Here is a 16,845-nt window from a genome sequence, read left to right on the forward strand (position 1 = left end):
CTATCTGTCACAGTGATACGCACGGCTATCTGTCACAGTGACACGCACGGCTATCTGTCACAGGGACACGCACGGCTATCTGTCACGGACACGCACGGCTATCTGTCACAGTGATACACACGGCTATCTGTCACAGGGACACGCACGGCTATCTGTCACAGTGATACGCACGGCTATCTGTCACAGGGATACGCACGGCTATCTGTCACAGTGACACACACGGCTATCTGTCACAGTGATACGCACGGCTATCTGTCACAGAGACACGCACGGCTATCTGTCACAGTGATACACACGGCTATCTGTCACAGAGACACGCACGGCTATCTGTCACAGTGATACACACGGCTATCTGTCACAGGGATACGCACGGCTATCTGTCACAGTGACACACACGGCTATCTGTCACAGTGATACACACGGCTATCTGTCACAGAGACACGCACGGCTATCTGTCACAGTGATACGCACGGCTATCTGTCACAGGGACACGCACGGCTATCTGTCACAGTGATACGCACGGCTATCTCTCCCTGTAATACGCACGGCTATCTGTCACAGTGACACACACGGCTATCTGTCACAGGGACACGCACGGCTATCTGTCACAGTGATACGCACGGCTATCTGTCACAGTGATACGCACGGCTATCTGTCACAGTGATACGCACGGCTATCTGTCACAGTGACACGCACGGCTATCTGTCACAGTGATACGCACGGCTATCTGTCACAGAGATACGCACGGCTATCTGTCACAGTGACACGCACGGCTATCTGTCACAGGGACACGCACGGCTATCTCTCCCTGTAATACGCACGGCTATCTGTCACAGTGATACGCACGGCTATCTCTCCCTGTAATACGCACGGCTATCTGTCACAGTGATACACACGGCTATCTGTCACAGGGACACGCACGGCTATCTGTCACAGGGATACACACGGCTATCTGTCACAGTGATACGCACGGCTATCTGTCACAGAGATACGCACGGCTATCTGTCACAGTGATACACACGGCTATCTGTCACAGGGACACGCACGGCTATCTGTCACAGGGATACACACGGCTATCTGTCACAGTGATACGCACGGCTATCTGTCACAGTGACACACACGGCTATCTGTCACAGGGACACGCACGGCTATCTGTCACAGTGATACGCACGGCTATCTGTCACAGGGATACACACGGCTATCTGTCACAGTGATACGCACGGCTATCTGTCACAGAGATACGCACGGCTATCTGTCACAGTGACACGCACGGCTATCTGTCACAGGGACACGCACGGCTATCTGTCACAGTGATACGCACGGCTATCTGTCACAGAGATACGCACGGCTATCTGTCACAGTGACACGCACGGCTATCTGTCACAGGGACACGCACGGCTATCTGTCACAGTGATACGCACGGCTATCTGTCACAGTGATACGCACGGCTATCTGTCACAGGGATACGCACGGCTATCTGTCACAGTGATACGCACGGCTATCTGTCACAGTGACACGCACGGCTATCTGTCACAGTGACACACACGGCTATCTGTCACAGTGACACACACGGCTATCTGTCACAGTGATACGCACGGCTATCTGTCACAGTGATACGCACGGCTATCTGTCACAGTGATACGCACGGCTATCTGTCACAGTGATACGCACGGCTATCTGTCACAGTGACACGCACGGCTATCTGTCACAGGGACACGCACGGCTATCTGTCACAGTGATACGCACGGCTATCTGTCACAGTGATACGCACGGCTATCTGTCACAGGGATACGCACGGCTATCTGTCACAGTGATACGCACGGCTATCTGTCACAGTGACACACACGGCTATCTGTCACAGTGACACACACGGCTATCTGTCACAGTGATACGCACGGCTATCTGTCACAGTGATACGCACGGCTATCTGTCACAGTGATACGCACGGCTATCTGTCACAGTGATACGCACGGCTATCTGTCACAGTGACACGCACGGCTATCTGTCACAGGGACACACACGGCTATCTGTCACAGTGATACGCACGGCTATCTGTCACAGAGATACGCACGGCTATCTGTCACAGTGACACGCACGGCTATCTGTCACAGTGACACGCACGGCTATCTGTCACAGGGACACACACGGCTATCTGTCACAGGGACACGCACGGCTATCTGTCACAGGGACACGCACGGCTATCTGTCACAGGGACACACACGGCTATCTGTCACAGGGACACGCACGGCTATCTGTCACAGTGATACACACGGCTATCTGTCACAGGGACACGCACGGCTATCTGTCACAGTGATACGCACGGCTATCTGTCACAGTGACACGCACGGCTATCTGTCACAGTGACACGCACGGCTATCTGTCACAGTGATACGCACGGCTATCTGTCACAGTGATACGCACGGCTATCTGTCACAGGGATACGCACGGCTATCTGTCACAGTGACACGCACGGCTATCTGTCACAGGGACACGCACGGCTATCTGTCACAGTGACACACACGGCTATCTGTCACAGTGATACGCACGGCTATCTGTCACAGTGACACACACGGCTATCTGTCACAGTGATACGCACGGCTATCTGTCACAGTGATACGCACGGCTATCTGTCACAGTGATACGCACGGCTATCTGTCACAGGGACACGCACGGCTATCTGTCACAGTGATACGCACGGCTATCTGTCACAGTGACACACACGGCTATCTGTCACAGGGATACGCACGGCTATCTGTCACAGTGATACGCACGGCTATCTGTCACAGTGATACGCACGGCTATCTGTCACAGGGACACGCACGGCTATCTGTCACAGTGATACACACGGCTATCTGTCACAGTGACACACACGGCTATCTGTCACAGGGACACGCACGGCTATCTGTCACAGTGATACGCACGGCTATCTGTCACAGTGACACACACGGCTATCTGTCACAGGGATACGCACGGCTATCTGTCACAGTGACACGCACGGCTATCTGTCACAGGGATACGCACGGCTATCTGTCACAGGGATACACACGGCTATCTGTCACAGTGACACGCACGGCTATCTGTCACAGGGATACACACGGCTATCTGTCACAGTGACACGCACGGCTATCTGTCACAGTGACACGCACGGCTATCTGTCACAGTGATACACACGGCAATCTCTCACAGTGATACGCACGGCTATCTGTCACAGTGACACGCACGGCTATCTGTCACAGGGATACGCACGGCTATCTGTCACAGGGATACACACGGCTATCTGTCACAGTGACACGCACGGCTATCTGTCACAGTGATACGCACGGCTATCTGTCACAGTGATACGCACGGCTATCTGTCACAGTGACACGCACGGCTATCTGTCACAGGGATACACACGGCGATCTGTCACAGGGACACGCACGGCTATCTGTCACAGGGATACGCACGGCTATCTGTCACAGGGATACGCACGGCTATCTGTCACAGTGATACGCACGGCTATCTGTCACAGGGACACGCACGGCTATCTGTCACAGGGATACGCACGGCTATCTGTCACAGGGATACGCACGGCTATCTGTCACAGGGACACGCACGGCTATCTGTCACAGTGATACGCACGGCTATCTGTCACAGTGACACGCACGGCTATCTGTCACAGGGATACGCACGGCTATCTGTCACAGTGATACGCACGGCTATCTGTCACAGTGATACGCACGGCTATCTGTCACAGGGATACGCACGGCTATCTGTCACAGTGACACACACGGCTATCTGTCACAGTGTCACACACGGCTATCTGTCACAGTGATACGCACGGCTATCTCTCACAGGGATACGCACGGCTATCTGTCACAGGGACACGCACGGCTATCTGTCACAGTGATACACACGGCTATCTGTCACAGGGACACGCACGGCTATCTGTCACAGTGACACACACGGCTATCTCTCACAGGGACACGCACGGCTATCTGTCACAGGGACACGCACGGCTATCTGTCACAGGGATACACACGGCTATCTGTCACAGTGATACGCACGGCTATCTGTCACAGTGACACGCACGGCTATCTGTCACAGGGATACGCACGGCTATCTGTCACAGTGATACGCACGGCTATCTGTCACAGTGATACGCACGGCTATCTGTCACAGGGATACGCACGGCTATCTGTCACAGTGACACACACGGCTATCTGTCACAGTGTCACACACGGCTATCTGTCACAGTGATACGCACGGCTATCTCTCACAGGGATACGCACGGCTATCTGTCACAGGGACACGCACGGCTATCTGTCACAGTGATACACACGGCTATCTGTCACAGGGATACGCACGGCTATCTGTCACAGTGACACGCACGGCTATCTGTCACAGTGACACGCACGGCTATCTGTCACAGTGACACGCACGGCTATCTGTCACAGGGACACGCACGGCTATCTGTCACAGGGACACACACGGCTATCTGTCACAGTGATACGCACGGCTATCTGTCACAGTGATACGCACGGCTATCTGTCACAGGGACACGCACGGCTATCTGTCACAGTGATACGCACGGCTATCTGTCACAGTGATACGCACGGCTATCTGTCACAGGGACACGCACGGCTATCTGTCACAGTGACACGCACGGCTATCTGTCACAGTGATACGCACGGCTATCTGTCACAGTGATACGCACGGCTATCTGTCACAGGGACACGCACGGCTATCTGTCACAGTGACACGCACGGCTATCTGTCACAGTGATACGCACGGCTATCTGTCACAGTGACACGCACGGCTATCTGTCACAGTGACACGCACGGCTATCTGTCACAGTGACACGCACGGCTATCTGTCACAGTGACACGCACGGCTATCTGTCACAGTGACACACACGGCTATCTGTCACAGTGACACACACGGCTATCTGTCACAGTGACACACACGGCTATCTGTCACAGTGACACGCACGGCTATCTGTCACAGTGACACGCACGGCTATCTGTCACAGTGATACGCACGGCTATCTGTCACAGTGATACGCACGGCTATCTGTCACAGGGACACGCACGGCTATCTGTCACAGTGATACGCACGGCTATCTGTCACAGTGATACGCACGGCTATCTGTCACAGTGATACGCACGGCTATCTGTCACAGGGACACGCACGGCTATCTGTCACAGTGACACGCACGGCTATCTGTCACAGTGATACGCACGGCTATCTGTCACAGTGATACGCACGGCTATCTGTCACAGGGACACGCACGGCTATCTGTCACAGTGACACGCACGGCTATCTGTCACAGGGACACGCACGGCTATCTGTCACAGTGACACGCACGGCTATCTGTCACAGGGATACGCACGGCTATCTGTCACAGTGACACGCACGGCTATCTGTCACAGTGATACGCACGGCTATCTGTCACAGGGATACGCACGGCTATCTGTCACAGTGATACGCACGGCTATCTGTCACAGTGACACGCACGGCTATCTGTCACAGGGATACGCACGGCTATCTGTCACAGGGATACGCACGGCTATCTGTCACAGTGATACGCACGGCTATCTGTCACAGTGACACGCACGGCTATCTGTCACAGTGATACGCACGGCTATCTGTCACAGTGATACGCACGGCTATCTGTCACAGGGACACGCACGGCTATCTGTCACAGTGATACGCACGGCTATCTGTCACAGTGACACGCACGGCTATCTGTCACAGGGATACGCACGGCTATCTGTCACAGGGACACGCACGGCTATCTGTCACAGTGACACACACGGCTATCTGTCACAGGGATACGCACGGCTATCTGTCACAGGGACACGCACGGCTATCTGTCACAGGGATACGCACGGCTATCTGTCACAGGGATACGCACGGCTATCTGTCACAGGGACACGCACGGCTATCTGTCACAGGGATACGCACGGCTATCTGTCACAGGGACACGCACGGCTATCTGTCACAGGGATACGCACGGCTATCTGTCACAGGGATACGCACGGCTATCTGTCACAGTGATACGCACGGCTATCTGTCACAGTGATACACACGGCTATCTGTCACAGGGACACGCACGGCTATCTGTCACAGTGATACACACGGCTATCTGTCACAGTGATACGCACGGCTATCTGTCACAGGGATACGCACGGCTATCTGTCACAGTGATACGGACGGCTATCTGTCACAGTGATACGCACGGCTATCTGTCACAGGGATACGCACGGCTATCTGTCACAGTGATACGGACGGCTATCTGTCACAGTGATACGCACGGCTATCTGTCACAGGGATACGCACGGCTATCTGTCACAGGGATACGCACGGCTATCTGTCACACACAGGGATACGCACGGCTATCTGTCACAGTGATACACACGGCTATCTGTCACAGGGACACGCACGGCTATCTGTCACAGGGATACGCACGGCTATCTGTCACAGGGATACGCACGGCTATCTGTCACAGTGACACGCACGGCTATCTGTCACAGTGATACGCACGGCTATCTGTCACAGGGATACGCACGGCTATCTGTCACAGAGACACACACGGCTATCTGTCACAGTGATACGCACGGCTATCTGTCACAGTGACACACACGGCTATCTGTCACAGGGATACGCACGGCTATCTGTCACAGGGACACGCACGGCTATCTGTCACAGGGATACGCACGGCTATCTGTCACAGGGATACACACGGCAATCTCTCACAGTGATACGCACGGCTATCTGTCACAGGGATACACACGGCTATCTGTCACAGTGACACGCACGGCTATCTGTCACAGTGACACGCACGGCTATCTGTCACAGTGATACACACGGCTATCTGTCACAGTGACACACACGGCTATCTGTCACAGGGATACGCACATCTATCTGTCACAGTGATACGCACGGCTATCTGTCACAGGGACACGCACGGCTATCTGTCACAGGGATACGCACGGCTATCTGTCACAGGGATACGCACATCTATCTGTCACAGTGATACGCACGGCTATCTGTCACAGTGATACGCACGGCTATCTGTCACAGTGATACGCACATCTATCTGTCACAGTGATACGCACGGCTATCTGTCACAGGGATACGCACGGCTATCTGTCACAGGGACACGCACGGCTATCTGTCACAGGGACACACACGGCTATCTGTCACAGGGATACGCACGGCTATCTGTCACAGGGATACGCACGGCTATCTGTCACAGTGATACGCACGGCTATCTGTCACAGGGACACGCACGGCTATCTGTCACAGTGACACACACGGCTATCTGTCACAGTGACACGCACGGCTATCTGTCACAGTGACACACACGGCTATCTGTCACAGGGATACGCACGGCTATCTGTCACAGTGACACGCACGGCTATCTGTCACAGGGATACGCACGGCTATCTGTCACAGGGACACGCACGGCTATCTGTCACAGTGATACGCACGGCTATCTGTCACAGTGATACGCACGGCTATCTGTCACAGTGACACACACGGCTATCTGTCACAGTGATACGCACGGCTATCTGTCACAGTGATACGCACGGCTATCTGTCACAGGGATACGCACGGCTATCTGTCACAGTGACACGCACGGCTATCTGTCACAGTGATACGCACGGCTATCTGTCACAGTGATACGCACGGCTATCTGTCACAGGGACACGCACGGCTATCTGTCACAGTGATACGCACGGCTATCTGTCACAGGGACACGCACGGCTATCTGTCACAGTGACACGCACGGCTATCTGTCACAGTGATACGCACGGCTATCTGTCACAGTGATACGCACGGCTATCTGTCACAGGGATACGCACGGCTATCTGTCACAGTGACACGCACGGCTATCTGTCACAGGGACACGCACGGCTATCTGTCACAGTGACACACACGGCTATCTGTCACAGTGACACGCACGGCTATCTGTCACAGTGATACGCACGGCTATCTGTCACAGTGATACACACGGCTATCTGTCACAGTGATACGCACGGCTATCTGTCACAGGGATACGCACGGCTATCTGTCACAGTGACACACACGGCTATCTGTCACAGTGACACGCACGGCTATCTGTCACAGGGACACGCACGGCTATCTGTCACAGTGACACGCACGGCTATCTGTCACAGTGACACACACGGCTATCTGTCACAGTGACACGCACGGCTATCTGTCACAGTGACACACACGGCTATCTGTCACAGTGATACGCACGGCTATCTGTCACAGGGATACGCACGGCTATCTGTCACAGGGACACGCACGGCTATCTGTCACAGTGACACGCACGGCTATCTGTCACAGTGACACACACGGCTATCTGTCACAGTGATACGCACGGCTATCTGTCACAGTGATACGCACGGCTATCTGTCACAGTGACACGCACGGCTATCTGTCACAGGGACACGCACGGCTATCTGTCACAGTGATACGCACGGCTATCTCTCACAGGGATACGCACGGCTATCTGTCACAGTGATACACACGGCTATCTGTCACAGTGATACGCACGGCTATCTGTCACAGTGATACGCACGGCTATCTGTCACAGTGATACGCACGGCTATCTGTCACAGGGATACGCACGGCTATCTGTCACAGTGACACGCACGGCTATCTGTCACAGTGACACACACGGCTATCTGTCACAGTGACACACACGGCTATCTGTCACAGTGATACGCACGGCTATCTGTCACAGTGATACGCACGGCTATCTGTCACAGTGACACGCACGGCTATCTGTCACAGTGACACGCACGGCTATCTGTCACAGTGACACGCACGGCTATCTGTCACAGTGACACACACGGCTATCTGTCACAGTGATACGCACGGCTATCTGTCACAGTGATACGCACGGCTATCTGTCACAGTGACACGCACGGCTATCTGTCACAGGGATACGCACGGCTATCTGTCACAGTGATACGCACGGCTATCTGTCACAGTGATACGCACGGCTATCTGTCACAGTGATACGCACGGCTATCTGTCACAGTGACACGCACGGCTATCTGTCACAGGGATACGCACGGCTATCTGTCACAGTGATACGCACGGCTATCTGTCACAGTGATACGCACGGCTATCTGTCACAGTGACACGCACGGCTATCTGTCACAGGGATACGCACGGCTATCTGTCACAGTGACACGCACGGCTATCTGTCACAGGGACACGCACGGCTATCTGTCACAGGGACACGCACGGCTATCTGTCACAGGGATACGCACGGCTATCTGTCACAGTGACACGCACGGCTATCTGTCACAGTGACACACACGGCTATCTGTCACAGTGATACGCACGGCTATCTGTCACAGTGATACGCACGGCTATCTGTCACAGTGACACGCACGGCTATCTGTCACAGTGATACGCACGGCTATCTGTCACAGGGACACGCACGGCTATCTGTCACAGTGATACGCACGGCTATCTGTCACAGGGACACGCACGGCTATCTGTCACAGTGATACGCACGGCTATCTGTCACAGGGATACGCACGGCTATCTGTCACAGGGATACGCACGGCTATCTGTCACAGGGATACGCACGGCTATCTGTCACAGTGATACGCACGGCTATCTGTCACAGTGATACGCACGGCTATCTGTCACAGGGATACGCACGGCTATCTGTCACAGGGATACGCACGGCTATCTGTCACAGGGATACGCACGGCTATCTGTCACAGGGATACGCACGGCTATCTGTCACAGGGATACGCACGGCTATCTGTCACAGTGATACGCACGGCTATCTGTCACAGGGACACGCACGGCTATCTGTCACAGTGATACGCACGGCTATCTGTCACAGGGATACGCACGGCTATCTGTCACAGGGATACGCACGGCTATCTGTCACAGGGATACGCACGGCTATCTGTCACAGGGATACGCACGGCTATCTGTCACAGTGACACACACGGCTATCTGTCACAGGGATACGCACGGCTATCTGTCACAGTGACACGCACGGCTATCTGTCACAGTGACACACACGGCTATCTGTCACAGTGACACACACGGCTATCTGTCACAGGGATACGCACGGCTATCTGTCACAGTGACACGCACGGCTATCTGTCACAGTTATACACACGGCTATCTGTCACAGTGATACGCACGGCTATCTGTCACAGTGATACGCACGGCTATCTGTCACAGTGACACACACGGCTATCTGTCACAGGGACACACACGGCTATCTGTCACAGTGACACGCACGGCTATCTGTCACAGGGATACGCACGGCTATCTGTCACAGGGATACGCACGGCTATCTGTCACAGTGATACGCACGGCTATCTGTCACAGTGATACGCACGGCTATCTGTCACAGGGACACGCACGGCTATCTGTCACAGTGATACGCACGGCTATCTGTCACAGTGATACACACGGCTATCTGTCACAGTGATACGCACGGCTATCTGTCACAGGGATACGCACGGCTATCTGTCACAGGGACACACACGGCTATCTGTCACAGTGACACGCACGGCTATCTGTCACAGTAATACGCACGGCTATCTGTCACAGGGACACACACGGCTATCTGTCACAGTGACACACACGGCTATCTGTCACAGTGACACACACGGCTATCTGTCACAGGGACACACACGGCTATCTGTCACAGGGATACGCACGGCTATCTGTCACAGGGATACGCACGGCTATCTGTCACAGTGATACACACGGCTATCTGTCACAGTGATACGCACGGCTATCTGTCACAGTGACACGCACGGCTATCTGTCACAGTGACACACACGGCTATCTGTCACAGGGACACGCACGGCTATCTGTCACAGGGATACGCACGGCTATCTGTCACAGGGACACGCACGGCTATCTGTCACAGTGATACACACGGCTATCTGTCACAGTGATACGCACGGCTATCTGTCACAGTGATACGCACGGCTATCTGTCACAGGGACACGCACGGCTATCTGTCACAGGGATACGCACGGCTATCTGTCACAGGGACACGCACGGCTATCTGTCACAGTGACACACACGGCTATCTGTCACAGTGATACGCACGGCTATCTGTCACAGGGATACACACGGCTATCTGTCACAGGGACACGCACGGCTATCTGTCACACACAGGGATACGCACGGCTATCTGTCACAGTGATACACACGGCTATCTGTCACAGGGATACGCACGGCTATCTGTCACAGGGATACACACGGCTATCTGTCACAGGGACACGCACGGCTATCTGTCACACACAGGGATACGCACGGCTATCTGTCACAGTGATACACACGGCTATCTGTCACAGGGATACGCACGGCTATCTGTCACAGTGATACGCACGGCTATCTGTCACAGGGATACGCACGGCTATCTGTCACAGGGACACGCACGGCTATCTCTCACAGTGATACACACGGCAATCTGTCACAGGGACACGCACGGCTATCTGTCACAGGGACACGCACGGCTATCTGTCACAGTGATACACACGGCTATCTGTCACAGGGATACACACGGCTATCTGTCACAGGGACACGCACGGCTATCTGTCACACACAGGGATACGCACGGCTATCTGTCACAGTGATACACACGGCTATCTGTCACAGTGATACGCACGGCTATCTGTCACAGGGATACGCACGGCTATCTGTCACAGGGATACGCACGGCTATCTGTCACAGGGATACGCACGGCTATCTGTCACAGTGACACACACGGCTATCTGTCACAGGGACACGCACGGCTATCTGTCACAGGGACACGCACGGCTATCTGTCACAGGGATACACACGGCTATCTGTCACAGTGACACGCACGGCTATCTGTCACAGTGATACGCACGGCTATCTGTCACAGTGATACGCACGGCTATCTGTCACAGTGATACGCACGGCTATCTGTCACAGGGATACGCACGGCTATCTGTCACAGGGATACGCACGGCTATCTGTCACAGTGACACGCACGGCTATCTGTCACAGTGACACGCACGGCTATCTGTCACAGTGATACGCACGGCTATCTGTCACAGTGATACGCACGGCTATCTGTCACAGTGATACGCACGGCTATCTGTCACAGGGATACGCACGGCTATCTGTCACAGGGATACGCACGGCTATCTGTCACAGTGACACACACGGCTATCTGTCACAGGGATACGCACGGCTATCTGTCACAGGGATACGCACGGCTATCTGTCACAGTAATACACACGGCTATCTGTCACAGTGATACGCACGGCTATCTGTCACAGTGATACGCACGGCTATCTGTCACAGTGACACACACGGCTATCTGTCACAGTGATACACACGGCTATCTGTCACAGGGATACGCACGGCTATCTGTCACAGTGATACGCACGGCTATCTGTCACAGTGATACGCACGGCTATCTGTCACAGTGACACGCACGGCTATCTGTCACAGTGATACGCACGGCTATCTGTCACAGGGATACGCACGGCTATCTGTCACAGTAATACGCACGGCTATCTGTCACAGTGATACACACGGCTATCTGTCACAGTGATACACACGGCTATCTGTCACAGGGATACGCACGGCTATCTGTCACAGTGACACGCACGGCTATCTGTCACAGTGATACGCACGGCTATCTGTCACAGGGACATGCACGGCTATCTGTCACAGTGACACGCACGGCTATCTGTCACAGTGATACACACGGCTATCTGTCACAGTGATACGCACGGCTATCTGTCACAGGGACACGCACGGCTATCTGTCACAGTGATACGCACGGCTATCTGTCACAGTGACACACACGGCTATCTGTCACAGTGACACGCACGGCTATCTGTCACAGTGATACGCACGGCTATCTGTCACAGTGATACGCACGGCTATCTGTCACAGTAATACACACGGCTATCTGTCACAGTGATACGCACGGCTATCTGTCACAGTGACACGCACGGCTATCTGTCACAGTGATACGCACGGCTATCTGTCACAGGGATACGCACGGCTATCTGTCACAGGGATACGCACGGCTATCTGTCACAGTGATACGCACGGCTATCTGTCACAGTGACACGCACGGCTATCTGTCACAGTGATACGCACGGCTATCTGTCACAGGGACACGCACGGCTATCTGTCACAGTGATACGCACGGCTATCTGTCACAGTGATACGCACGGCTATCTGTCACAGGGATACGCACGGCTATCTGTCACAGTGATACACACGGCTATCTGTCACAGTGATACGCACGGCTATCTGTCACAGGGACACGCACGGCTATCTGTCACAGGGATACGCACGGCTATCTGTCACAGTGATACGCACGGCTATCTGTCACAGTGACACGCACGGCTATCTGTCACAGTGATACGCACGGCTATCTGTCACAGTGATACGCACGGCTATCTGTCACAGAGATACGCACGGCTATCTGTCACAGTGACACGCACGGCTATCTGTCACAGTGACACGCACGGCTATCTGTCACAGTGATACGCACGGCTATCTGTCACAGTGATACGCACGGCTATCTGTCACAGGGATACACACGGCTATCTGTCACAGTGATACGCACGGCTATCTGTCACAGGGACACGCACGGCTATCTGTCACAGTGATACGCACGGCTATCTGTCACAGGGACACGCACGGCTATCTGTCACAGTGATACGCACGGCTATCTGTCACAGGGATACGCACGGCTATCTGTCACAGGGATACGCACGGCTATCTGTCACAGTGATACGCACGGCTATCTGTCACAGTGACACGCACGGCTATCTGTCACAGTGATACGCACGGCTATCTGTCACAGTGATACGCACGGCTATCTGTCACAGTGACACACACGGCTATCTGTCACAGTGATACGCACGGCTATCTGTCACAGTGATACGCACGGCTATCTGTCACAGTGACACGCACGGCTATCTGTCACAGTGATACGCACGGCTATCTGTCACAGGGATACGCACGGCTATCTGTCACAGTGATACGCACGGCTATCTGTCACAGGGACACGCACGGCTATCTGTCACAGTGACACGCACGGCTATCTGTCACAGGGATACGCACGGCTATCTGTCACAGTGATACGCACGGCTATCTGTCACAGTGATACGCACGGCTATCTGTCACAGTGACACGCACGGCTATCTGTCACAGGGATACGCACGGCTATCTGTCACAGGGACACGCACGGCTATCTGTCACAGTGATACGCACGGCTATCTGTCACAGGGACACGCACGGCTATCTGTCACAGTGACACGCACGGCTATCTGTCACAGGGACACGCACGGCTATCTGTCACAGGGACACGCACGGCTATCTGTCACAGGGATACACACGGCTATCTGTCACAGGGATACGCACGGCTATCTGTCACAGTGATACGCACGGCTATCTGTCACAGGGACACACACGGCTATCTGTCACAGTGATACACACGGCAATCTCTCACAGTAATACGCACGGCTATCTGTCACAGGGATACGCACGGCTATCTGTCACAGTGATACGCACGGCTATCTGTCACAGTGACACACACGGCTATCTGTCACAGGGACACGCACGGCTATCTGTCACAGTGATACGCACGGCTATCTGTCACAGTGATACGCACGGCTATCTGTCACAGGGACACGCACGGCTATCTGTCACAGGGACACGCACGGCTATCTGTCACAGTGATACGCACGGCTATCTGTCACAGGGATACGCACGGCTATCTGTCACAGGGATACGCACGGCTATCTGTCACAGTGATACGCACGGCTATCTGTCACAGGGATACGCACGGCTATCTGTCACAGTGATACACACGGCTATCTGTCACAGGGACACGCACGGCTATCTGTCACAGTGATACGCACGGCTATCTGTCACAGGGATACGCACGGCTATCTGTCACAGTGATACGCACGGCTATCTGTCACAGGGATACGCACGGCTATCTGTCACAGTGATACACACGGCTATCTGTCACAGGGACACGCACGGCTATCTGTCACAGTGACACGCACGGCTATCTGTCACAGGGATACGCACGGCTATCTGTCACAGGGATACGCACGGCTATCTGTCACAGTGACACGCACGGCTATCTGTCACAGGGATACGCACGGCTATCTGTCACAGTGACACACACGGCTATCTGTCACAGGGACACGCACGGCTATCTGTCACAGGGATACGCACGGCTATCTGTCACAGTGATACGCACGGCTATCTGTCACAGTAATACGCACGGCTATCTGTCACAGTGACACACACGGCTATCTGTCACAGGGATACGCACAGCTATCTGTCACAGTGATACGCACGGCTATCTGTCACAGTGACACGCACGGCTATCTGTCACAGTGACACACACGGCTATCTGTCACAGGGATACGCACGGCTATCTGTCACAGGGATACGCACGGCTATCTGTCACAGTGATACGCACGGCTATCTGTCACAGGGACACGCACGGCTATCTGTCACAGTGATACGCACGGCTATCTGTCACAGTGATACGCACGGCTATCTGTCACAGAGACACGCACGGCTATCTGTCACAGGGACACGCACGGCTATCTGTCACAGTGACACACACGGCTATCTGTCACAGTGATACACACAGCTATCTGTCACAGGGACACGCACGGCTATCTGTCACAGTGACACGCACGGCTATCTGTCACAGGGATACGCACGGCTATCTGTCACAGGGATACGCACGGCTATCTGTCACAGTGATACACACGCTATCTGTCACAGTGACACGCACCACTATATCTGGTATGCATAGCTATCTCTCACATGCACAGAGATATCTCATTAATATATACAGCTATCTCTCACATACAAATAGCCATCTGTCTCATGCACATGTCTCGTACCTGCCTCGCTCTCTCTCACCCCCTCGGGGGGCTCCTCTATGGGGGGTTCGGGTGCCTCCTCCGGGGGTCCCAACCTGCTCAGACGGAACTGACAGAGAAGAGAGGGTCAGGAGGGGACGGGGGGGAGAAGAAAAGAGGGAGAGGCGGGAGGAGGGTGGAGAGGGATGGGGGGACGAATATGAAACCCCCCGGGGGGGGGGAGAAGGAGAGACGGGGGGAGAGTGGAGAGGGATGGGGGGGAAGGAGGAGAGGGAAACGGGAGGAGGGTGGAGAGGGATGGGGAGGGGGAGAGTGGAGAGGGATGGGGAAGGGGGGCGGGAGAGGAGGGTGGAGAGGGATGGGGAGGGAGTAAGGGAGGAGGGTGGAGAGGGATGGGGGAGGAGAGTGGAGAGGGATGGGGGGAGAAGGAGGACAGGGAGAGACGGGAGAGGGTGGGAGAGGGATGGGGGAAGGGGGGAAGGGGAGAGACGGGAGGAGGGTGGAGAAGGATGGGGGGAAGGAGAAGGGAGAGCGAGAGAGAATATAGGGGAGAGGAGAAAGGGAGTAGGCTGCAGATCATTGCACCTACAGAGGGGGTCTGCAGTGCATCACACCACCAGTTGTGATTTAGATACATGTAACTCACCCTCCTGCCCGTGACCTACCTGTGGGGTCACCATGGCAGCGACAGGTTCCCCCTTGCCCCGCTGCTCCGCCTGGAGGGGGAACTGCGTATCTCGGGGGGCAACTGAGGGCAACATCACAGCTAGAGAGAGAGATAACAGGCGGTGATGGGTAGTGGGTACAGGGAAGAGCCGCCCAGCTGAGGAGGTCAGCTGAATACGGATCCAAGAAAAAATTGCGTTTAAGAGCTAGGAGCACCCAGGAGTTGGGTTATCCTAAGGATAATACCACCCAGATGGGTTATAAGAATGGCAATAAC

The 16,845-nt window shown here is 54.5% G+C and overlaps 1 protein-coding gene across 5 annotated transcripts in view; it reads right to left on the bottom strand.

The window, feature by feature from the left end:
* Positions 1–16,613, bottom strand: part of L3MBTL1 (L3MBTL histone methyl-lysine binding protein 1) — a 110,319-nt gene extending 93,706 nt beyond the window's left edge. For all 5 annotated transcript variants that reach the window (XR_012798978.1, XR_012798977.1, XR_012798979.1 and 2 more), the window contains exons 1-2: positions 16,568–16,613; positions 15,924–16,011 (exon numbers count right to left, since the gene is read on the bottom strand). Coding sequence is in view for 2 of the 5 variants with exons in the window: in XM_075585075.1 (XP_075441190.1) it covers positions 15,924–16,011; positions 16,568–16,582 (103 nt within the window). In the remaining 3 variants the exon portion in view is untranslated. The remainder of the gene's footprint in view (positions 1–15,923; positions 16,012–16,567) is intronic.
* Positions 16,614–16,845: the final 232 nt, after the last annotated feature.

The sequence above is a fragment of the Ascaphus truei genome, unplaced genomic scaffold (genome assembly GCF_040206685.1).
Source record: "Ascaphus truei isolate aAscTru1 unplaced genomic scaffold, aAscTru1.hap1 HAP1_SCAFFOLD_898, whole genome shotgun sequence".
NCBI lineage: Eukaryota > Metazoa > Chordata > Amphibia > Anura > Ascaphidae > Ascaphus > Ascaphus truei.